The sequence below is a fragment of the Melanaphis sacchari genome, unplaced genomic scaffold (genome assembly GCF_002803265.2).
Source record: "Melanaphis sacchari strain LSU unplaced genomic scaffold, SCAv2.0 Contig261_pilon_pilon, whole genome shotgun sequence".
NCBI classification, from domain to species: Eukaryota; Metazoa; Arthropoda; class Insecta; order Hemiptera; family Aphididae; genus Melanaphis; species Melanaphis sacchari.
This window is the reverse complement of record NW_020271135.1, coordinates 288,347-313,622: the sequence shown is the minus strand read 5'-3', so window position 1 is coordinate 313,622 and position 25,276 is coordinate 288,347. Positions and strand designations below refer to the sequence as shown.

General features: G+C 26.5%; 5 protein-coding genes across 8 annotated transcripts in view; 4 read left to right on the top strand and 1 right to left on the bottom strand.

The window, feature by feature from the left end:
* LOC112595223 (E3 ubiquitin-protein ligase TRIM9) overlaps positions 1-3,201 on the bottom strand; it is a 65,224-nt gene extending 62,023 nt beyond the window's left edge. For both annotated transcript variants that reach the window (XM_025340355.1, XM_025340356.1), the window contains exon 1: positions 2,407-3,201. In XM_025340355.1, the coding sequence (XP_025196140.1) occupies positions 2,407-3,201 (795 nt within the window). The remainder of the gene's footprint in view (positions 1-2,406) is intronic.
* A 477-nt stretch (positions 3,202-3,678) lies between these two features.
* Positions 3,679-7,774, top strand: LOC112595215 (L-2-hydroxyglutarate dehydrogenase, mitochondrial). 3 transcript variants are annotated; one of them, XM_025340346.1, is made up of 8 exons: positions 3,679-3,801; positions 3,862-4,034; positions 5,787-6,304; positions 6,372-6,545; positions 6,732-6,896; positions 7,020-7,129; positions 7,224-7,403; positions 7,475-7,774. In XM_025340346.1, exons 3-8 carry the CDS (start codon positions 5,813-5,815, stop codon positions 7,698-7,700), a joined length of 1,347 nt encoding a protein of 448 aa, XP_025196131.1. In that variant the 5' UTR covers positions 3,679-3,801; positions 3,862-4,034; positions 5,787-5,812; the 3' UTR covers positions 7,701-7,774. The 3 variants fall into 3 exon arrangements, with proteins under 3 accessions (XP_025196131.1, XP_025196129.1, XP_025196130.1); XM_025340344.1 differs by having other exon boundaries at positions 3,862-4,089; XM_025340345.1 differs by lacking the exons at positions 3,679-3,801; positions 3,862-4,034 and adding an exon at positions 4,208-4,567.
* A 2,981-nt stretch (positions 7,775-10,755) lies between these two features.
* LOC112595216 (60S ribosomal protein L44) lies at positions 10,756-12,029 on the top strand. Its single transcript, XM_025340348.1, has 4 exons — positions 10,756-10,863; positions 11,522-11,695; positions 11,762-11,878; positions 11,943-12,029. Exons 1-4 carry the CDS (start codon positions 10,861-10,863, stop codon positions 11,961-11,963), a joined length of 315 nt encoding a protein of 104 aa, XP_025196133.1. The 5' UTR covers positions 10,756-10,860; the 3' UTR covers positions 11,964-12,029.
* A 1,819-nt stretch (positions 12,030-13,848) lies between these two features.
* LOC112595239 (WASH complex subunit 3) lies at positions 13,849-14,623 on the top strand. Its single transcript, XM_025340376.1, has 3 exons — positions 13,849-13,866; positions 13,928-14,092; positions 14,151-14,623. The coding sequence occupies exons 1-3, from the start codon at positions 13,849-13,851 to the stop codon at positions 14,466-14,468; spliced, it is 501 nt and encodes a 166-aa protein (XP_025196161.1). The 3' UTR covers positions 14,469-14,623.
* Positions 14,624-18,634: 4,011 nt separating this feature from the next.
* Positions 18,635-23,514, top strand: LOC112595233 (transportin-3). The gene is made up of 17 exons (XM_025340369.1): positions 18,635-18,754; positions 18,835-19,038; positions 19,129-19,509; positions 19,570-19,733; positions 19,799-19,949; positions 20,253-20,399; positions 20,467-20,678; positions 20,740-20,885; positions 21,026-21,217; positions 21,525-21,625; positions 21,690-21,830; positions 21,895-22,035; positions 22,094-22,326; positions 22,395-22,551; positions 22,633-22,800; positions 22,873-22,985; positions 23,091-23,514. The coding sequence occupies exons 1-17, from the start codon at positions 18,635-18,637 to the stop codon at positions 23,149-23,151; spliced, it is 2,832 nt and encodes a 943-aa protein (XP_025196154.1). The 3' UTR covers positions 23,152-23,514.
* Positions 23,515-25,276: the final 1,762 nt, after the last annotated feature.

Genomic DNA, 25,276 nt, shown 5'->3' with positions numbered 1-25,276 from the left:
TTTAAAAGTTTTAGCTAAAGAATATGTATAAATAGTTCTAAAACAAATTAAATACATAATTCAAGCAACACACATATACATGAGTATCTTAATACATAGAAACATTAACTTGTTAACAAAAATACAAATCTAACATAACTTATTAAATAAAATATTTCATAAACTTTAAACGCGGTTAATAAACAGACCCAAAACATTTTAAAATTATATAGGTACTAAAACAGTTTGCGTGAATTAGTGATTTATTTTAGTCAACAGTTTAGGAATACTAGGATTCAAACTAATTAACTAAAATATTATTGTAAAAATCCTAACTCCGTCAGAATATGTGCATGATGTGAATGTCAATTAAAAACCCTAAAAGCTAAATTAATTTAAAAATTTTAGTAAAACTACAATCTTGTTAGCTAAAATTTACGAAAATTTTACATATATTTCTCGAATTATTGGTACGATAGGTATTGAATTAGGCACTATCTTAACAAAAAAATTCAATCACAAAATAATACCTCAAAAGCTAAATCCATCACCTGTCAAATTATAAGATTATTTTTAAAACGTAAATAAATACAAAGCTTATAACTTATTAGTTATTAGACTCACTTTTACATTAAAATTTATATTGTTATTACTTATTATCGAGCTTATTATACTGTGTAAACTTTTGTCAAATCCAAGGTCTAAACAATCTCCTCTGTTTAAAAATATGACATTTAAAAGTATCAAATATCTGCTTGCATTTCGGTTCATTTTTTTACGTTTTTAATTTACTCAGTCATTGAATACATTTTCTACACTCATGTTTAAATCGTGATCTAACTCGACCTAATTATCCTAAATGACAAAGCAGTAGCGCACGTATATTTTTATGAAACGCTAATGTTTCTTTATCCCACACGTATACATATTATGTACTTAAATTATACTTATGAACGAATTTCTTCATTAGATAGCAAATAATAATATACAAATACCTACTATTATATTTTGTTTGTTTTTATTATATAATAATACACTACAATTCCATGCTTCATTATAAAAAAACTACCAATTATTTTAATCTGATTTATTATACTTAAGTTTTAATATTAATAATTATATAAAAATAATTAATATTCAAAATAAACTTTAAGTTACACATTTATAAACATCGTATATCAAGTAAAATATTCCTTGATTCTAAAATTGCCAATCTATCAAAACAGATTTTAAGAAAAAAAATGTAAAACTTTTATTATTAAAAATTATATTTTTACATTTAAATTTATTTACTTATAAAATTGACGTAGTTGAGAAACTTTAGCCATTAAATCAATAAAAATATTTTTGTATGAATCTAATTTAAAATGTTATTTTAAAAAACATTTACGAATTTTCGATTACCTTTAAAATATTTTATGTTGCAATTATATATTATAGTCAATCAATGAATAATAAATTCAAGTTTAAGATCGGAATTTTAATTATCGACAAAAAAACAAATTATTTTTCGTGCATCTTAATAAGTAAAGGTGATTGATATGATTAATTTCGTCCTAAAAAAAATTTAAAAATATAGTATATAATAATATATACCTACTAAGTTAGTTATTAGTTTTTTAGTAAAGAAATCTTTCAGTTTCAGTCACTGACTTATGACTTATAAAATTTAAATTTAAAATTATTCAGTCTTCAAACATCTGATACTTTGATACCTATACTAACCCTTTTCGACAAATTTCATATAAACATACTTTGTATTTGATAGTCTTTTGTAAATGAACATAACACAAACTATCTCATCACATTATGGTATTATACTCATGATATTACTGAAGATATTATGATTCAACAAAACACATGAGTATTAAATTACAACAATGTAATGTCATGTTACAAATTGAGTAACTAAACTAATTAGATAGTAATTATCACAGTTTTATTCATATAGATTTAGAAGAATACAATCTTCACTATTCGGTGGAATATAATAGAACAATTTGGTAGGTAGATTATACATTTTAATTACAATAATTATCTTATTAGTTATTACCCTATTAATTTGTGTTTTCAATTTTTATATTACAAAACGACTTAACTAACTATTTATTAAATATATTTAAACGTGATAGATACATAACAGGGAACTTCAAGATTTGCAAATACATCTTGGATTGGTGGCTTGGGAAGGAATTGTTTTGCGTGTGACTAAGACCAGACAAGTAAAATTACATTGTTAACATAATATAAATCATAGGTATACCTAGATAGCTACCTTTTTTAAATAGATTGTTACTTAACAGTTGACAACCTACTAATTAATGCTAAATTCCATTTAAAATGAATAATAAACAATGTTATTACTATATACTTAGATACCAAAGTACCTCTCTCTATCTATTAAAAAATGATCATTGGTAATATTACCTTTTGAGCTTTGCACATGGTGTTGATGGCTTGGACGTCGTGACTCGAATGCCTCGATTCATGCATACATACGGCACACACTGGCGTCTTGCAAACCATACAGTACATAGACAAGCACTCTTCTTCGTGTTCATTGCAAATGATGTCTCTGTTTCTAATTTTGTTCCTGAGTGCTACCTTGCCAACAGTCGGCTCCAGCAGGTTGTGTTTGGCCAAAGGTCCCCTGGATGGATGACAGTTGTCACGGCACGAGTCACAGTATAACACCTCACATTGCTCGCACAGCACAGTAGCATCGGCAGCTGGTTCGCATTCGCACAACTGACACTTGGGCACAATGTGCCTAAGCTCGCCGTAACGGTCAACAATATTTCTCATTGTCCTATACTTTGGCAGGTTGTGAGCTCCATTTTCGTCAAAGTACACGGTCTTCCTGCAAGCCGGACATGACAGCGAATACGAACCAGCCATGACCGGAGGGAACGCAATGATGCCTCCTCCGATATGATTGGATGTGCCCAGGTAACTATTCGGCCGGCTATTGCACACTACGCCACTGTCCGTCTCGCTGAGTATGGACAGTTTGTCTGACTCCGGATGAGAGTCGGACGCATGCGATTCGGCTGTACTACTGCCGCTAGTAGTCGAGTTACCGCTATTCTCTTGAGGTGCAGTTGGCTCCAGCGGCCGCTGTGCGTGTACCGCACAATTCAGGCACAACGCATGGTAGCAAGGCAACAATACTGGATTATTGAACAGCTGCTTGCAGGCGATGCAATGCAATTCGTCTTCCATCGCGACAGCGAAATGTACAATCACGGATAAAAGGATTTGTCTCGTTTGTTTTCGAGATCAGAAACAGTCGTCGTCTACGTGTCGATTGGTAATCGAAATAACTCACATCGCGGAAAAATCCCCCGACCGGCCAGACTATTTTACGAGAAAACTCGAAGAAAACGTAATTATATATATTAAAATAAACACTATGATACACCACGGTGCAGTTTCACAATATTACATGTGAATTGTATGTACTAACAGCGCGGAGCAGAAACACACGACGCGACGACACTCACGCTAGACAAAAACTAAGTGATCACAGTTGTGTTAGTTGATAGTTGATACGCTTGATGTATTATTGTTGTTGTGTTAGCCGGAGGAAAACGCAATGTTTGTTTACACGACACTAATGAACTCTGGCGGCGATCAACCGCACACCGTTCTCGCGTACAGTGTCCCCGACAAACTGCAATTTTATCCGAAAGCAAGAACGTTAACAAGCACGACAAAATTAATTTATATCATCAGGTCTTCGAGTTTATTCAAGTCGAAATGATCCATCGATCTCAAATTATTCACTGGAAAATAGTAATAAAATACATTTCATGTTATAAAGTACGTATATTTTCTTTTTGAATATATATTATGTCAATACGCAATTGTTTTCACCTGTAGCCGAATAGTCAGTAACGTTTGTCACACTGATGTAGTGCGGTCACGGACATCCAATGATAAAAATATAAAGATAACCATAAACTTTTGGATAACCATTAACCGCCTGTTCCTAAGATTTAATTAAAGATAATAAATAAATATTTATTATTTAATCAAGGACCAACTGGACCAAGGTGAATTGAATATAATTAATCTGTGCTATAAGCAAAACTGAACAAGACAAAAAAAGTAAGAACAATGTAGGGAACTAGAAAAGATAAACTTCTTTACATCATGTTCATAAACATTAGACTGCCAGTAAATTTAATCTTATAAATTAAGATTTTTTTTATCCTTATCAATAACTATTTAATAACAATAATATAATACCAATATGCATTATGCAAACATGCCTGATATACGAAATTACAGTCTGCTTCACGAGAAAATGATCACTTTTCGCAAATCTCGACTGACGGTTTCGGCGATGCTAGAGTAGGGTGACATACTGACATGCGCAAACACCGATGAAAATATGTCGGTGGACTGATTATTTTCTCGTAAAACAGACTATAGTATAAATGGAAGTAATTGTCCAAGTTGGGCCTTTACATCAACATATAATCGACGAGTCCCTCGTTTAGAATCTACTTGAACAAACAGAAAATTCACAACAAAAAACCGTCACATATATTTATTTAAAAATAACTCTTTGGTCACAGAACAAGTAATTAATAAATTGTATTTTAATACTCTATTTTATTCATTCTATTCTAAGTTCATGGCTTATTAGTTATTGGCATGGACAATAAACTTAATTATGTTATGATTAAACTGTTATTTTTAGTTTATAAGATGTGTAGCACATTTAATATAGTTGCATATTTAATTTTATATTTATCAACTAACCTTAACATGTAAAAGTAATAGAAATATAATCCTGTAATCATATTTACCATATCACATTGTATCATAAAAATTTAAAATCTAGATTTTAGATAATATACTAACAATCAGGTCTAATAAATAAAAATGAAATACAATTTAAACTTATGAAAAAATATATGAAAATTATATAGATAATAAATAATTTAAGATTTACTTAAGCCTGAAAATTAAAGTAAAATTACTTTATTTCAAAAAAATTTTGATACTTTAAAAAATGGCAAAAAATAAGCTACTTAACTTAAATAAATATTATTACAGTTAATATTTTTCTAAAAATGAGATAATAAAATTAACTATTTAAATTTTTCCCAAAAATATGTAAACAAATTTTAAATTTTATATATTCTGTGTTAAAAAATATATATTTTCCTATGCTTGTAATGTAGGTTTCTATTAATCACATGAGCTAAATTAACAATTAAAACAAAAGTTATCCCAATACCAGGTTTTTCTGTTACATTCTGTATTTAACAGTAAGGTGAATATGGTGTATGTCTTACGATTGTCATTTTTTATAAAATGTTATATGATCTAAGATAAAAATAGTAGTTATACATCCACCTTAATTAGAGCATTTCAATAGCTCTTTTACTCCTTACAATGAAGGTACTTGTATTCCCACATTTAAAAACTTGTGATTATTATAACTACTTTTTCTACTATTTAAGTGAAACTGAATGCATGATATAGGTAATATAGATTTTTAAAATCAATAGAATTAAGTAGGAACATTGATTATAAACACAATAACACTTTGAGAACCTATGTTTAAAAGATAAAAAATGCTTTGTTTTGAATATTTTGAGTTATTGTTTTATAATTTAAAGTTCATATTATGTTTTTGTCAAATAGATGACAATATAAAATTATTGAAACATTTTTTGTATATGGTTTAATGTTAGTTTCATTTAAATATATTAGGTATTAAAATAAAACATTAACAATATCATACATTTTCAAAACAGCTAAAATAATTATAATCTTATTTATTTGTTTAGGAAACAATTGTTATATTTTAACCAAAATGAAATTAGTCCAAATAACTACAATACAAATGAGAAATGTTAAATTATTTACAAGGTCATATAAACGTTTGTACAGTAAATGCCAGATAAATAATTATGATGTACTTGTTGTGGGAGGAGGTATTATTGGATTTGCTACTGCAAGAGCATTATTATTACGCAATAAACATTTACAAGTAGGTCTTGTAGAAAAAGAAAATAGACATTCAGTTCATCAAAGTGGACACAATAGTGGAGTTATACATGCAGGTATTTATTACAAACCAGGCTCAATGAGAGCAAAAATGTGCATTGAAGGTCTGTATAAAACGTATGAATACTGTGCTAAAAATAATATACCATTTAAAAAATGTGGGAAACTCATTGTTGCCACTGACGAATCCCAAATAAAAAGTTTAAATGACTTATATGAACGAGGATTAGAAAACGGTACTCCTGACATAAAACTGATTAATGGAAATGATATTAAGACCATTGAACCATATTGTAATGTAAGTCAGTATGAGTCTCAAAAAAACTTACAATTCAATTTTTTTTTTCTTTATTGCATTTTTTCAGGGCGTACGAGCAATTCATTCACCGCATACAGGAATTGTGGATTGGGCAGTAGTGACAAAACATTATGCAACAGACTTTGTAAATTTAGGAGGACAAATAATTTATAATTTTAAAGTGAAATCGTTTGAAGAATGCAAGAATAACAGAGCAATCAAAATAATTTCTAAAAAAAATGTACTTTTATTATAAAGTAATACATAGAAATACAAAGGGATAAGGCATGGCTTATGTTAAAATCTTTCTGACATTTTTTTCAAATGGGCAATTGCTTAAAAATTTAAGCAATACAACATGCTATCTTAATAAAGTTTCAAAAAAAAAAAATTATTCATAAAATTAAAAATATAAAAAAAATTACAGAAAGAAATATTAGCAGATTATGTCATCACGTGTGGTGGACTACAATCAGATGAATTATCATTAATGACTGGATGTAAACCTGATCCATACATTTTACCAATACGTGGAGAATATCTTTTACTTGGTAAAGAAAAAGCACACCTTGTTAAAGGCAATATTTATCCAGTAAATATAATTTTAATTGAATAAAATTAGTACACATCCATTCTTGTAGATAATACTTATATTATTATACACTATACATCATAACAGAAATTAATTATTAAATTTATTTGTTTTTCTTCTAAGGTGCCTGATCCAAGTTTACCATTTCTTGGGGTACATTTTACTCCAAGAATGGATGGTTCTGTTTTTTTGGGTCCAAATGCAGTTCTGGCTCTAAAACAAGAAGGATACAGGTTTTTAGAATAGATAATTAAAAATTAATCAATAATAAAAGAAATTAAAAAATATTAAACAATACAAGATGTTAATATATTATTTGTGTTTTAGTTGGAATGATTTAAGTGTTTCCAACACAATCAGGCTTTTAAAATTAGATGGAGTACAAAAACTAATGGTAAAACATATGAAATTTGGTATAAATGAAACAATCAAATCATTATTTCCTGCTATGCAACTTAAAGAAATACAAAATTACATTCCAGATATTAAACGAAATGATATTAATAAGTAAAATAAATAACAAAAAATATGTGTATAATTTTATTTATTTGACCTATTTTTGTTACATAAATGAATAGAGGTCCTACTGGTGTTCGTGCTCAACCACTGTGGGCAGATGGAACAATGGCAGAGGATTTGGTGTTAGACATAGCGTCAGATGATCCTTCTAATCTAGTGAAGTATAGAATAATGCATTGCCGAAGTGCCCCATCCCCTTCAGCTACATCATCATTACCAATTAGTGAAGTAATTGTTGACAAAATGTTTGCAAAATACCCACGTTTAAAACTTATACCAAATTAAGTTACCTAAAAATATCAATAATATATTTAAGTAATAATAGTTAAATTATGAAATACTTTAGTTTATTAAATAAAAGTAAGGTCTCATTTAGTAATTTTTAAAGATCCATCATTAATTTGAGTCTTTTAGAATAATATATAACCAAATTGAGTAATTATTATACATATTAAGATTAACACCCAAAAGAAAATATGGTATGAATTAATTTATATCAAATTCATATTATTACTATAATAAATATGAAATTAACAACATTCTATCTACTTGGTTTGTGTTTATTACTATTTATTATTTATTAAGTTAAATAAAAAATAATAATAACTTAGAAAAAAACACAAATTTGTATTTTATTAATTAATTCAAAACTATAAACAAAAAATAAAATAGTTCATAAAATAATAAGATCATAGTGGTCGCTAATTAAAAAATTAATTAGGCATTTAATTTTTCACAAAAAAATAAATAAATAAATACAACACGGAACAAATTATTCTAACACATTTTTGTTAAATATGAAAAAAGGTGAATAAGTAGTCAATACTCTTTGCTATCCCTGATTAGCAATTTTAAATACATAGGACTACATAAACAACAAATTTCAGCCCTTTTATCTAATAATAATTTTTTTAATTGAACTTAAGCTTTGGCGACTAGGGCTATTAACTGTTGCAGGGGTTATGAACCGTGGTAGGGGTAAGGTTGGTATGTTAGGTTGTTTTTTCATGATTGTTACGGTTGGTATTAAACACGTGTATGTGTGACAAGGTTTTTAACCACTATGAACCCGGATGGGTAACCATTCAGGAGCTAGTAGCTGTGACCGTTACTTACTCTCAGTCGCATTCCGCGACTGGTAGCAGCCAGCGCGCCACGCCAAGCCACAATAATAAATTAATAGTAGAATAATATTGAGTAACAAATGTGATTTAGGACTATACTTAACCAAATTTCAAGTGTTTAACCAAATAAATTTTCATAGTAAGACATAAGTAATAATTTAACATTCAATGTACTTATATTTTAAACTTTCTATTTTTTCTAAGTTACCGAGTTATATTTTTACAGCATATAGTTGTATAGTGTATAACATACAATAAAAGTACAAAATACTTTGGTATTTTATTGAAGTTCAACTTTATAAGTTTTAATATTATAGTGAATTGACCTTTTATGTAACTTAAAGTTAAAAACATTGTGATTTGTTACAGTTATTTTTAGATATAATAATCTTTGAAAAAAGTTATAAGTGAATAAAATATTAAAATTAAAAAATGCTTATCACTAACTTAAAAATTAAAACAAAAAACTCAAACATAGAGAATATTAGCACCTTAAGGTTATATAATAGGTCAATACATTCTAATATGCTACTAATGAAACTAAACATAACATTTGCTATATTATGTACTTCTAAGAAAAAAATGTGTGTAATACATCCTTTTAATATGTAAATAATTATTTTATAATATTTGTATACAGTTATGAAAATAAATAAATATCTACCAAACTAATTAACTATCATAACTACCTGGTACATCCCAGTTGAATGCCATACCAGGCCATAATACTGGTTTATTCATAGAACAAAATTTGTCAAATTTAGACTGCAGTTTATTTTCAAGACATTCAATTTCATTTATCTTTGAACCATAAAGTTCTATGGGATTTATCTCATCTGCGTTAATTATGCTGGAAGATTCTGTAAACATAAATTATGAAATAATTCTTTGTATTTAAAAAAAAATCTCTTAAAATTCAATAACTATATTATTTAACCTAAGTGTGTATATATAAGCTCTTAATGATAATAAATGCTCAAATCTGATATATTTTATAATACAATACTCAAAAGAATTATTATAAAATAGTCAAAAAATAATAAGGTTGAACCGTCATAGCAATCTATATACTTGAAATTATCTCTATTTTCATGAAAACAGTTTTAATTTGAATGTTACTTATTAATTTAATATTACTTAAAAAACAATCAAAATGAAAAAATTTTACCACACTTATACAATTATAAATTTAAATTTATAATATTTTATCTAATTTATAGTCAGCTAGTATTATAATTATTTACATTACTGTACAAATTTTAATGTTTAATTGTTAACATACTAAAATAATCATTATCATAAAAATCATTACCATCTTCAAAACTTGGTGAATTGCACAATCCATACTCTATGTCAACTTTTCTCTTATCTAATTCTAAAAAACAATGAAATATATATACATATATAATCTAAAATACAATAATGTTTAAAATTACTAATTAAATCATAATAATCAGTAAACTAATAAATACACCAATACTAACCTACTTTTTTTTGATGTTTCAATGTTTTTATAGAAAAGTTTAAATATTCTAAATCAATATCATCACTACTATCAGAAGAATAATCACTAGCATCGTAAACATTTTCATTCGTCCTAAAATTTCTACAAGAATTAATTTCCTAGGAAATAAATATAAAATACAATAAGTTATTATAAAAATACTTAAAAAATCTCAATAAAAAGAATTTTATCACTTTTCATAGAATTAAAAATTTTAATCCATTAGCCATTAGTAAAACGACGACGTTCACAAATTATATGACAGTTGGAGAACATGGTTAATTTATTGTTGCAGAAAAATATTAATAAAAACATAACATACTATAGTTTTACTATTAATTGGTGCCGATGATCCATTGCTATCAGTTCCTCGAGCACCTGAAATTCGATAACCCCAATCAATTATGTCCTCGTAGTTTTTCCAAAAATTCAACAAATTCTGATCCATTTTTTTACTCAAATCAAAAAGAAGCAAGAAATATTTCAAGTATTAAAAAAGACCGGAAAAATTCAAAAAAAATTACCAACAAATAAGAATACTATTATGATAACACTTATCATCTTATATTTTTGTCAGTATCTCTGAAACGGCATAATAATTGTGATAAATAATTATCAACTGCGGTCCGCAACGCACAATATTCCTTTACCATAATAATACTGATTCATTTTTTCTCGCATGGTTTTTAGAATGTCTTTGGTCCGTACATTAACGTTATCACTGATACGTTCGACATTTGTTGTTCTTCTTGTCGAACATCGTTCTCTTGTAGTTCATTCGTCGTGTTATTAAAACGTTTGAATACAAATTGGAAAAATGGTAAGTAAAATTTCATCCATTTCAATCTTAATGTAATACAAATAAAACGTACTTATAACTTGTTTTATTGCGTCTTATACTTACGTAGTTCGATAAATTTCTTAAGTTTTTAGTATAAGGTATTTCGTGACATTTATAAATCGCTTACCTATAAGCTTTAATCTACAACCATGAATTTCTAAAGTCCATTACACTTAGTTTCTTAAATTAATTTTAACTCGACGCATATGCCAAAACGTTTTTATCTGAGTTAAAATCTTACGATCTGGTACGCATTGATCACATATTCTGTCGTAATACCTAAATGGATAATCTCTAACCTCTTATTGTTCTTCCAAGGTATAAAATATATAGTAGCTTAACTTAAAGGAAAAACCTCGTTTGTCGACGTAGTAATTTAGAAAATTCGGCTTTTGTTATACTAATTATGACATTTTGTTTTAAACTTAACTGTTCAATTATCACAATACCTTATTAAACTGCCTTTATTCTATGTACATTATATTGTTGAAATAATTTTTATAAACCCTTGAAAATAAATACAAATGTTTATTTGTTCTAATGTTTTTAATACTTATTGTATTATTAATGACAGTAATTAATAAAATTACATATTGTGTATTTATATCATATTTTACCATGATATTAATGATTCCAGGTGAATGTACCTAAACAGAGACGTACTTATTGCAAAAAATGCAAAGTACATAAGGTACACAAAGTAACACAGTACAAAAAGTCAAAGGAACGTCAAGCTTCCCAGGGTCGTCGTCGTTACGACCGAAAACAAAGTGGTTTTGGTGGTCAAACTAAGCCTATTTTCAGAAAAAAGGTATATAAAAGAAACACTAAATTTATAACCAATTAGTTTTAAAAAATATAAATTATTGTTTACTAGGCTAAGACAACCAAGAAAATTGTATTGAGGATGGAATGTTCCGAATGCAAATACCGTAAACAAATTCCATTGAAACGTTGCAAGCATTTTGAATTGGGAGGTGACAAGAAACGAAAGGTTAGAAAAATTGTTTATAAAAATGTGATTCTTATTACTTAATTTTATTCATTTTATTTTTCAGGGACAAATGATCCAGTTTTAAGTCTAAACATATTTTTGTTACTTTTAAGACCAATATATAAGTGCATACTGCAAATTGCTTTTTTTATTTCTCGTTAATATTTCTTATAATTTTCCTTACTGTTATATTTCCTATGACATTCCCTTTCATTAGATTATAATTTGGTTTAAGAATTTTGTTGGGTACAAATAATACATCGTGTTTTTTATTTTGTCTAAAATTAAAGATATTGCTCTAGATACTTAATATAATAAAAAATATCTTATTAAAAAAAAATTGTAATAATATTCTATAAGCAAGTATTTTAATTCTTAAAGAGTAATATGAATTTTGATTGATTAATTGTTTTGTTAAATTAATTTAAAGTTAAAATATTTTTATCACTTTCAATTACTAACAACTGATTATTACACACTTAATGTTAATCTAATTTACTTCGATTACTTGAACTAATTTCTGAATGTGATCCGAATTATGAATAATTAAAAGGAACATGGTAACGTATCATCTTTTGGTTACTAATGTTATGTGATACTCATTTAATAGAAAGTTAAATTTTGATGAAAATAATTGAGTAGTTGTTAAGATCTAAATACCACGAGATAATTTTGTTTATACATTTATTTACTTATAATATTCGTTAAAAATTGTATTAATATCAATTAATATTAAATAATTACTTAGACCTATGATAAAATTTATTACTAATCTTCACAGATGAATTGGAGATAAAAAAGTGATACTAAAAAAAAACCTTTTTTTTTGTATTTATTAAATTTTATTATTTCAACATAATCTATGTTTTTAAATTTTATTTTTTTATATATATATAATAGAGTATACAAGAATTATAATAGTGTATAAAATAATTTATAAATTGTTTTAATTTAACAAAATGTACTTAAATTATGAGTTGTTTTAGTAGGTCAGTGTTCTGATGATACTGGAGGTTACTAATTTAAGAGCCTCAAAACTTATAGGGTTATACAACTGACCATTTAATGTAATATAAATCTAATAATAGATAATCCAGTTAACATTTTCAGAAAATAAATTTTTAATATTTCATGAGCCAGTGATTATTTAGTTTTTTACAAAATTTTAAACTTTGAAGTTATGAGAAGAAGAAAATTGCTTAAAAAACATTAATTTGTCACTTTTTAAGAATATTCTTTCTGAAAATAATGCAGATTATTATATTTATTTTAATGTATCATGTATTATTTATCAATATTTAATAAAAATTACTAGGAAAGATCTTTTTGATTAATTTTCATACCCAAAAGAATTAAATTGTTAATCACTAAAATTTTCATGTTAAACTTTGAATATAAAAATAAATATCAAATTTTTACATAGTGAACTATTAAAAACTGTAAGTCATTGTTATTTTTTTAACAATTAATTATTTATTTAATAATATTTAAAAAATAAAATCTAAGAACATCAACCTACTAAATGTTACAATTACCTATACTATTATTAAAAGAAATACACTATCTTTTATTTATAAATTTAATAGCTTTTTGTGTCATCCATTTTCTCTTTTCTACTATGTTAGTATCTTGTTATTGTTTTTATAAACATTTATAATGTTGATATTATTGAATAAATAATATCTGTTAATATTTCTTAAAAACTATAATAAATACAGTATAAATTGAATGTAAAACAGATATGTATTATCAGTGATTAAAATTCAATTTCTTATCACAAAACTAAATTAGAAGTTTGAACATTGACCACAATCAAGATTTAAGAGTCAAGAGTTAGACTTTCAAGTTTCAATTTTTAAATTTATGTGGTTGTCTTAATGAATTTCGTATTTTGTCTAATATTAATAATACACAATTCTTAGTTCTTAATTTTACTTAAGTATTAGTAGTAGATCTTCAAACAAACAAAAATGGAAAAACTTAAAAAAGTAAGTATCTATTTAATATTTTTACGTAGTTATTAAATTTTTTTTATCCTGGTTATTTTAGATTCCTCCAATGGAACAACGTCAATTAGTTACCTATATTAATCATTTTATTACGTCCACTGTAACATTCTTAAACAATTTCATGATACACTGTGAAGCCAAAATGATGAAATCCGAACAACGATTACAAAAAATTTCAGCATCTCTGTGTATATTAGAAACTAAGGTACAACTTAACCAAACATAACACAACATATTTATACATAATATAATTTGTATTTTAGTTAAATTCTGTTCCTGAACTTCAAGAACTCCAGCAACCTCAAATTCAAACAGCTGAACCTTCTGGAAATCATTTAAAAGATTATTCTCATAATAAAACTAAAGAAACTGATGGACTTATTAAAACTGAAACAACTGATAAACATAGTAAAATTAAAGAAAATATTATATCAGAACCAACTGTTATTGATGAAAGTACTAATGAGCCCACTGTAGATCCAACAATATTAAAATATCGTAAAATGATTCAATTTGGTGTGCCTAGAGGCGCTGTTGAACTAAAAATGGTTAATGAAGGATTAGATCCAAAACTATTATGATAAATTAAGTATTTATGTATCTATTATTATTTATAAATTTATAATTTGTTATATAGTGGTTAATAAAACTAAACATCAAGAAAATCATATTTTTTTACATAAACATATTGTTACCGCATAATGGATAACTTAATTGTGTATGCACCATTTTTATTTTTAATAAAAACTAGGAGACTCGTAACATATTGCAATACATACATATGTTATCATATTTTTTTATACATAATAATAATGTACTAACATTTTTATATTTTGTTCTAAGGTACTATTGTCTATTACCCTTCAATGTACAAAATAGGTATTTCCTGTCTCCTCCATAAATATGTCATTGTTATGTCACTTGTGATAAAATGATTAATAATTATTTTTATAAGACTTATATAATGATAAATTGTTATAAAAAAAATTATAGTTATTACTTTTTACATACCTATTTTTATGTTTAAATTATACTGTATTTAAAATGTAATTATAAATTTATATATATATTTTTTACTGAACTGTGAATATATTATATTTTGGGAAGATTTTAAGAATTTATTTTATAAAATAATTTTATAATTTTAATTATTTTGCAATATAGATGGAGACAATGATTACCTGTTTGTAAATGTACATTAAATTACGGTTCTTTGACAATAACTACATGTGGTTGGAAAAAACCAAATTTGACAAAGTTTGAAAATCGGAATTTTGATTCTGAATTTCGGATTTTGGATTTTGAAACATTAAATGAGTTCAATAGTTCAAATATACAAATTCATAAATTTATGCTGAAAATAATTATTTTTGTATCAGGTAATATTTGTATCATATGATAAAATGTGAGCTATATGAATCCATGTCGGGATCCGCAGTTTGGCCACCCCTGGTATAGACTATAGACTATAGAGTATATAGGTAAATTATAAATACTATTATCATTAATTTTAATTTATAATCTATGCTTTTATAATTCTATCTATAAAAAAGGGTATTATTTTCCCGACTAACAGTAAAAATTAACGCCATTAACAACGGCCTCTTTCTCTAATCATGACTATATTATAGCCAATTACGTGCAAATGTGTACAATTCTTTAATAAAATCTGTTCATCGGTTATAAGAAGATTCACTGTGACTCTTAATTATAATATTAAAAAATAAAAATAATACTAAGCGTGCTAAATATTGAATATTATTGTTTAATAGGTATTATGACTTATAACTGAGCTATGAGTGATTAAATCAGATTGTATACTTAGTATTTACTAAAAACAAAATTATCATTTGTTCGGAATTTTGGCACGTTATGCATGAATATTCATCACTAGTACGTGGGTGACTTAATAGTAAATAATTATTTAATTATTAATTCATACATAATATGTGAGCAATTATTGCAGTAACACTATTATTATACCTAATAGTAAAATAATAAATGGAGTTATACCAATTTGCATATAATGATTTGTATTTAATATTATAAAATATAAGGATTACATAACATACAATTTATTACCCATAAACTAAACAGTTAGGTATTCCTACTAAGTACTAACTATAGTAAGTACAGATGAGAATATTAATTACTAAGTATAAATACTTTGTGAAATTTTTTATATTATGGTTATGGTATATACCGTGTGTTTAGTAATTTAGAGAATATTGAATTTCTTGGTCAGATTGAATTGGAATAAATCGAATTTTTTTTATAAGCTAGTGGTATGTATAAATACATATTTGTAGATAAATTTTAAAACTTTTATCATTTACAATAAAAATATTAATTTTTTTAATAACAACGCCATATTTGGATAGGCCTATTTTTTTAAAGTAATTTTGATGTATCAACTAGGGTTTTAAATTAAAAATTGATTGAATAAAAGCGATTTTCCTTTTTAATAAATAAATACATTTTTACCATGCATTTAAGTGCATAAATTAATTTATAAATTATAAATATTTATTATTGGTTAATTTTTGATTGTTTAAACGTATTTTTTTTTTATTAGATACGTGTTATAAATAAGATTTACATAATAATATATGGGTACACATATCGTACATTTGTTAACTAAATACTATTTATAACAGTTATTTAATTAGTTTATAATTATACAATTTATTAAATAAATTGCTCAAAGTTTCTTCCATTAATTTCTAGACATAATTGAAATCTTTGTAGATATTCTCTATTGATTGTTAACATTATTTGACTTTCAGTTATGTTATTAAACAATACACGCAACCACGATTTTGTTTATTACATCTGCAAGACTATCTGATGGTAAGCTATCGTATTTAAATTCCTCAAAACAAAAAAATCAAATGGAATAATATCTGGAGATCTTACTATGGTCATTGAATGAGTCTTATTTATAACACGTAAAGAAAAAAAAAAACATTCAAAAATTAATTAATAATAAATAATTAAAATTTATAAATGATTTTATGCACTGAAATGCATCGTAAAAATGTATTTATTAATTAAAAAGGAAATTGCTTTTATTCAGTAAATTTTTAATTTAAAACCATAGTTGATACATATACATCAAAATTACTTAAAAATTAGGCCTATCCAAGTATGGTGCTCATAATAGGTGTTGCTATTAAAAAAAATATTTTTATTTCGCATACGCATACTGAAATGATTAAAGTTTTAAAATTTATATACAATATACCACTAGCTTGTAATAAAATTAGATTTATTCCAATTCAATCTGGTCAAGAAATTCAATGTTCCCTAAATTGGTGATCACGCGGTATAATTTATTACAATAAATATTAATAAATTACGTGACATAAGTGACAAACAAAATAACAAATATATTATTATTATTACTTTTTTGTTTATTTTACTAAATATTTATAATTGGGTTTTAAAATACTAAGAAATAAGAATTTAAAAATATTAAGATTATTTATGTGAAACAATTAGGTAATTACCTAAACAATTTAAGAAAACCATTTTCAAATAAATTTCATGACGAATTCAAATATTTTTTAGATATTTTATTGGATAAATAGATTAGTACGTATAAAGGTAAATACTATATTAAAAATAATTAATAAAAAATTTATACTTTTAATCATAAAAAAAAAAAAACAAAATAATTAATATTTATGCTGTGTGTTATAAACACAATATGCATACATAATATGCGAGTGGGAACACTTTGCTATTTAATTTACACACACTGACACACTAATGAATAATGAGTAGTATAATCACTTCTTGAATCGTTATAGTTAATACACACACATGATCACACTCTACACATACAACCCCTTAGATAATTGATATTGAATTATCGGTGATACTGCTGGACGCTGGTACTATGCCTAATTACCTTAAAGTTTTAAAAATTATCCAATAGCTTAGAGGTACAAATAATTTTAGTAATTCTAAAAGAAAATTAGTAAGTGTAGGGGACACTTTAGCTTGGACAGGTAAAATTACGTTCACACTAATAATTTTATTACGTGTAGGTATTATAATTTTATGTGACTGGTAAAATGTGACTATAGCTGGTCTAAACTGAACGTTTTTTACATCGGTTTTTAATCACTCTCCAAGTATCCGACTAATTGCTCGACTTCACAATAAGTAGAGGGTACCTACATGTTTTTAGATTCGTCTGGTTTTTTAGCGAGTTGCGATTTGGAACCGCGGTCGTCGCGGTCGTCGCGGTTGACACAGTCGTCTGCGTCCTGCGAGACGTCCGCCAGAACGCAACGACCGTTCTTATATAGAAGTATTAGAAATTAGAAGTGTTCGTTGTTTAAAACATAGATCGGCTTTAACTTTTAAGGTTTATTACTTATGGGTTTTCCCGCGTAGTGTTGACATTTTAAAATAATAGTTTTTTTTTTCGAAAATTATAAACGGATGAATTCGGTCGATACGGTCCCGGGGCATCTGTATTTTGTCTCTTCCATGCGAATGCCGTTATCACACGTTTCGGTTTATCATTTTTTCGATATTATAAACATCAAACAAATGTTATAAATTATATTTTTTACTTACTACAACAACTTTGTACCGACTAGCAAATATTTTCATACTATTCATAATCGATTTCTTTAAATTAGCCTCGATTTTATTATGTGATTTTTAAATAACAATAATAATTTTAAAAAACACACAGCTTACTCTTTCACGCCCATTAAATTTACCCGTTGAAATGGAAGACTCTCCTTCAATAGAAACCGTATACGAAGCTATTTACACGCTCTATAATCAAAACACTAACCCCGCCGAAAAGCAGCGAGCCTCAAACTGGCTTAATGAAATGCAGAAGTCGGTACGTAGCCTGTTGACCAAACACTGCGGTAAGATTGAAAACCAAAATTATAATCTATTGTATTTTGTTCACTACATCAGGTTTACGCATGGAAAATTGCTGATGAACTGTTGGCCAGGAAGGTGGACCTGAATTCATGTTATTTAGCGGCACAGACTATGCGTTCCAAATTACAAAATTCCTTTCATGAACTACCTCAAGATTCACACGCCTCATTACGTGATGCCCTACTGAATCATTTGTCAAAATTAGATGATACCACTGATGGTGTAATTGCTACACAGGTATCTTCTAAGTTTTAAGTATATAATAATATATTTTGATATGTTTCTAAATATTGTTCTTGTACTCAATGAATCATGTTTGTGTTTTAGTTGTGCGTTGCACTGGCACACTTAGCTCTCCAAATGGGTTCATGGAAGAATGCTGCTGTAGATATTGCTTCACGATATAATTCATTGAAAACATGTTTCATATTAGAGTTGTTGACTGTGTTGCCAGAAGAAGTCAATTCTCGAACACTGCGTTTGGGTGCTAATCGTCGATCTGAAATTTATAATGAATTTAGTGATAACTTACCAGCTGTTAATCAACTACTAGAGTTGTGTTTGACTTCTGAAGCAAACAATAATCGTATCAAAATTCGATCATACAAGTGTTTTGCATCATGGTTGAACATCAGAAGTGTATCGTTATCACAAGTGTGGCACAGCAATGTGCTATCAAGTGCATTTAATGTGTTGTGTAGTTTTGATGTAAAGATGTATTTAATTTTTAAATTAAGAAAGGTTCGTAAATGTTTATTTGTATTATAGGGGTGTAATATGATTCAAGAAGCAGCTGCAGATGCAGTGATTGCATTCCTCCAGAATCTAGAAGATAATAACAATCAAGATGAAATACAGATTGAAATTATAAATTCAGTTAGTAGATTAGAGCAGGCTTACATGATGTCAGTTACTAATGAAGACTTAGATCGGTATGTAGTATGATGAATCTAAAAAATATAAATTTATGTTTGATATCATGTTTATTTGTTTACAGAACAGTCAATTACTGTAGAATATTCACTGAGTTAGCAGAATCTCTAGTAATGACTATGATAAATAAAAGCTTAGGATCTAATGGTCTTCCACATTTCTCAATAAAAGCATTGGAATTGGTTATTTTATGTGCAAATCATCATGATTATGAGGTAAATAGATAGTGTTTAAAATGTAATTGTTAATAGAATTATGTGTTATTAACAAAATGTTTTTTACTACTAATTGTTTTTACTTATTACTGGCTATTAAGTCAATTTTGTTTTAGATCAAATTTGTTATTTTTTAGCTCAAGTCAAACGTCAATATTTTGTAATAATAATTACCTTAAATAATAATGTTTTTTACTTTGAAAGTTTTCTTAGTTCTAAAACTTGATAAATTATTAGTTTTATATCTTTTTCGAATTTTATGAATTGCTTAATACATGTAAAAGTATCATTTTTTTTTTTCAGGTTTTATTAATAACATTCAATCTATGGTTTAGATTATCCGAAGAGTTATATAAAATAAATAATGTTGTTTTAACTGAAATGTTTAAACCTTATTTTGAGCAATTAATTGGCGCTTTGTATAAACACTGTATGATTGACACAGATCATGTAAGTTTTGATTGATTTAAATTTAATTTTGTCGTTTTTGACTTGAATGTAAATTATTACATTTCAGGAAGGTTTATTGGATGAAGGCACTGAAGACTTTGCAGATTTCAGAATGAAATGTTCAGATTTAATTAAAGATGTAGTATTTATAGTCAGTTCATCAGCTGTTTTTCAACAAATGTATATGCTCTTACAAACAGCTTCTGTGTCTAATGTTACTTGGGATCAAATGGAAGCAGCACTGTTTATTATGCAAGCCATTGCTAGGAATATATTGCCGTAAGTCTCTATTACTTACTTATTTTAAACAATTTGATTTATATTATTTTTAACTCATTAGGCATGAGAATGAAGTGGTTCCAAAAGTGGTTGAAGCTATATTAAATATGCCAGAAACCGTTCACATAAACATGAGATACACTTCAGTGATGCTGTTAGGAGAATTATGCGAATGGATATCACATGAACTACATTCAGAATCATTAGGTATTTAATAGTTAATAATTACATAATTTGAAAACTATGTTTAAACTATTAATGACAAATTAATGATAGATAATTGATATTAACTAATAAATAATGTTTAAACTTAAATTATTTTATTCATTTGGTGTTTGTATTTTCAGAACCAATATTAAATTATCTACAGTATTGTTTACGCCAACCAAACCTTGCTGCAGTCACAGCAAAATCTTTACATAGTATTTGTACTACTTGCCGACATCACATGGTCAAACATCTTAGTGGACTTATTGAAATCCTAAAAGTGGTTGATATGCTGAATTTACCCAATGATGTTGCGATTGGCCTATTAAAAGGTCTGTAATAGATTATTTAGATTAGGGGGTGAAGTAGCTGAGCGGACTAAAGCGTCGGTTGCGTTAAGCACCGTCGCTGGTTTGAATTTTAGTCACGGTGTCTGGAGAGAGAAGCCGTCGCCCCCCAACCGGGCAAGGCAGAAAGCTATGGGTGCCCACTAGAAATTCTGCCAAATAGGCGTCCGAACTATAGGCCTTCGGGCCTACTCCCGGATATAAACGCCATACGAAAAAAAAAAATAAATAGATTATTTATTAATTAATAATTTCTGTTGATTAATTTTTACTTTTCTTAACTTTATTAAAGGTGTTGCTGTGATTGTTGCTGAAGTGCCTGAAGAACATGTGTATAAAGCAATTAAAGAGATTTGTGGACGACAGTTAAGTCCATTATTAGCTCTTGTTGAAGTAAGTTTTCTGGTTATCTATTATAAATTTATAAAAGAATTTAATTATATATTTTTCTGTTTAGTCTACATCAGAGAAAACTGTTCCTGAGACTAATACTTCTACAGACCCAATATATTGGTTGGATCGTTTGTCAGCAATTTTAAGACATTTAGCAACCAAATCAAATAATGAAAAAGACCCTTGTGTTGTTGCTATTGTTGAAGTATGTTTCAATATTGGTTCTAAATTATGTTATTTTATTTAATGGTTTATGATATCTTGGTTAGATGTGGCCATCTATGTCAAAAATATGCACTAGATATAAAACCGATTCACGTATCACTGAACATTTTTGTCGGTGTCTTCGGTTTATGATAAGATTGGTTAGTCGATCCACAACTGCACTTTTAGCGCCAGTTGCTCAACAAGTAAGAGTACTTCATTTTATTAGAAAATCAAATATATTTTTGTTACATAATTGTGTAGATGGCGTATTTATATAAAGAGCATCATCACAGTTGTTATCTTTATATTGGTTCAATTTTGGTTGATGAGTATGGTTCCAAATACGACAACCCACTTGTTATGACACAATGCCATTCAATTCTATTAGAAATGATAGACGCGTTTATTGAACCAGCATTTCGATTATTTAGTGAAAAAGATGGACTCAGAAATTATCCAGATACAGTTGATGATTTCTTTCGATTGGCATGCAGGTAGAAAAAAAATCAAAACCTTAATGTTTAAGAAAATTATTTATTTTTAATTTTCATTAACATTTTAGATTTATTCAAAAACTCCCAATGCCTTTTCTTCAGTCTCCGGTACTTGAAGTTATCATTAGGTGTAGTATAACTGCTGTTTCATTGGATCATAAAGAAGCTAATGCATCTGTTATGAAATTTCTACTAGACTTATTATTATGTGGAAAATCAAGAAAAGTAAATGATTTGTTTTTATTATTATTATTATTTTTAAGAAGTATATTTAATATTTGAAAAATAATAATTTGATGTACACAGGACAATGTAAATAATGAAGAATGTAGACAATATGTTACCTCAATAATAAATTCAATTGGTGAACAATTAATTGACAATTTAATTCAAGCAAGTGTTTTCTCACTTCAAACATACATGTTACCTGATGTGATTGATGTGATTATAGAACTAATGGCTTATGATAAAGTTGTAAGAATGTATTTTTTTATCAACTTTATAAATAGATAATATTTATTTCTAATTACTATAATAATTATATAGCTAACATTAAGATGGTTAAATGGAGCTGTTGAAAAATTACCAAAACAAAACTCTGCTGGTTTAGTTACAGCAACAAATGAACAGTGTTTGCAATTTTTAAACTCTTTTCATAGGTAAATATTGCAAAATATATGTAATACTATATAAAAAAATATAATTAATAATTGATTTATCAAATGTAAAAATAATTTAAATATGCCTTATTATTATTATTTTAGCTACGAAAATGATGGAGAATTATGTCGTTCATTACGAGAATTTTCGCGGTATTTTCGGTAGTGTTGACTATAATTAATATATTAAAATGTTTTAATGTTATTCATTTTTTGACCTTGCTGTTTAAATCATTTTGTTTTAAATTTTTATTAATTCATCATGTTTAATTGTGCTTATAGTTGTGAAAAAAACTAAGTTCATGGTCAATATTAAATTACTATTAATTGCAGTATAATTAATATACTAATTATTGTGTACAAAGAAATTATCATTGGTTGAAAAATGTTCACTTACCTTTTGTGTGAAATGTTTATTATTAAGTAAAGTACAAGAGATATCCAATAGTTTTCCTTTATTTATTTACCAAGATAAATCAATCAAATAATTTTTATTCTTTAATATTTGAGCATTATGCCAAAAATATAATTTTAAATATCTAACAGAATGCTTAGTTTTAAAAATAGTATTTTTCTCTTGTCTCTACTTCAACAATAAATATTAAAGTTGATTTTTTGTCTGAAAAGTGTATCCATAGAGTAGTTAGAGGTAGCAGTGTCTACCTCAGTCTTTAAATTGACCATTATACATAGTTTGAATACCTAATTGTAAATTAGTTTTTTGTTTTTAAAATTCATAAGAATATTGTATTATTGTATTATTATTTATTTAACTACCAAAAATATGTATTATAATATGATATAATTTTACTGGCTTATTTAAATTCCTGCTTGGTCCATAAAATACTATGGATGATAGGAATATTTTGTCTAAAAATCTTTGTTACTTCAAAAGTGTACTTATGTTTTTATGGCATTGAAGCACATCTCATAAACTTGAAGAAATATTCAAAACTATAAATCTATTGTATATGACATCCACGTGACCATGTCTAATAAATGTATTTGTATTATATTCCAATACGGTGTGTATTGTGTATTATTAAAACATAGTCTAAACTCTAAAGATGACCAACCTATGATACGCATACTACATACATATTTTAGTAACACAACTGTTGAAAAAAAAAAAATTAGTTGTGATATTATGAATAAAGTACTTATTAAAAAGAATATAAATTTAAATCTAAAATATTGTTTCAATGACTACTGACAGAGCTTCAAATATGGTTGATAAACATAATGGTTTTATTTAACTTTTTTCCAATGAAATTGTTCATCTTGTTATCATAGAATACCAAGGAAGTAATATTTGAAGATATTAATTTAAATATTGAACTGGAAAATAATTATTGTAAAGTCGATAGTAATATTAAATTGGATAATTTGATTATTATTTAATTATTAAGTAGAAAAGTCTTCCAAATTAATTTGCTTCAAAAAAAGCTAGCAGTTTCTTTATTGTCAAAGTTTGTTAGATCTGAATCTCATTTATAAACAATATTTAATTACATATTAAAATTTTAATATTTATTATTTTTATTAACTAATAATTAAATTAATATATTTTATAATTATTAGAATTTTTAAATAAAACACTAAATACTGTTGAGTGTTAAAGACCAGAGTATTAGTGTAAATTGATTAACAATAATAAAAACATAATGAGAATCTATACCTAAGTATAGGCACATAGCCATGATTTGGGGAGGGGAGGGGGGGTTGAAATAAATTTTAGTACAATTTTATACATTATTAATACATAAAACCTTTTATTTTTTTTATAAAATGACAAAAATTTTATAGTATAGTACACAACAATTTTGAGTGGGGGGTTCAGACCTCATAGTATCCCTGGAGTCTGAATAAGTAAATTATATCTACCTCATAATCTCGATTATAAGCTATAACCATCATTAACAGCTTATAAATTCACGCAATTTTTATTTTTTATGTATATATAATTATATGTATTATTTGACAATCAGTGTTTCAGAATTTTAGATATATTCATTCAATTCTTTGTCCTCTGTCCAATAGAAAATAGAAATACAAGAATAAACTAAAAAGTCTGAACTCTGAAGATAAAAACAATAATTGGATTATAACATTTATAACTTTTGACTTATCTTTAATCTAATTTTAGAAATTGTCCCAACTCTGGAATAGACTATTTTTACATTTTTCAACGTTAGGTATTGTTCTTAGACGTTGTGGCTTCGTCCAAAACGACCAAAACAAGTTAAAATAATTATTGATTATTATTGATGTTTATCGGTCGTCAAACGTTA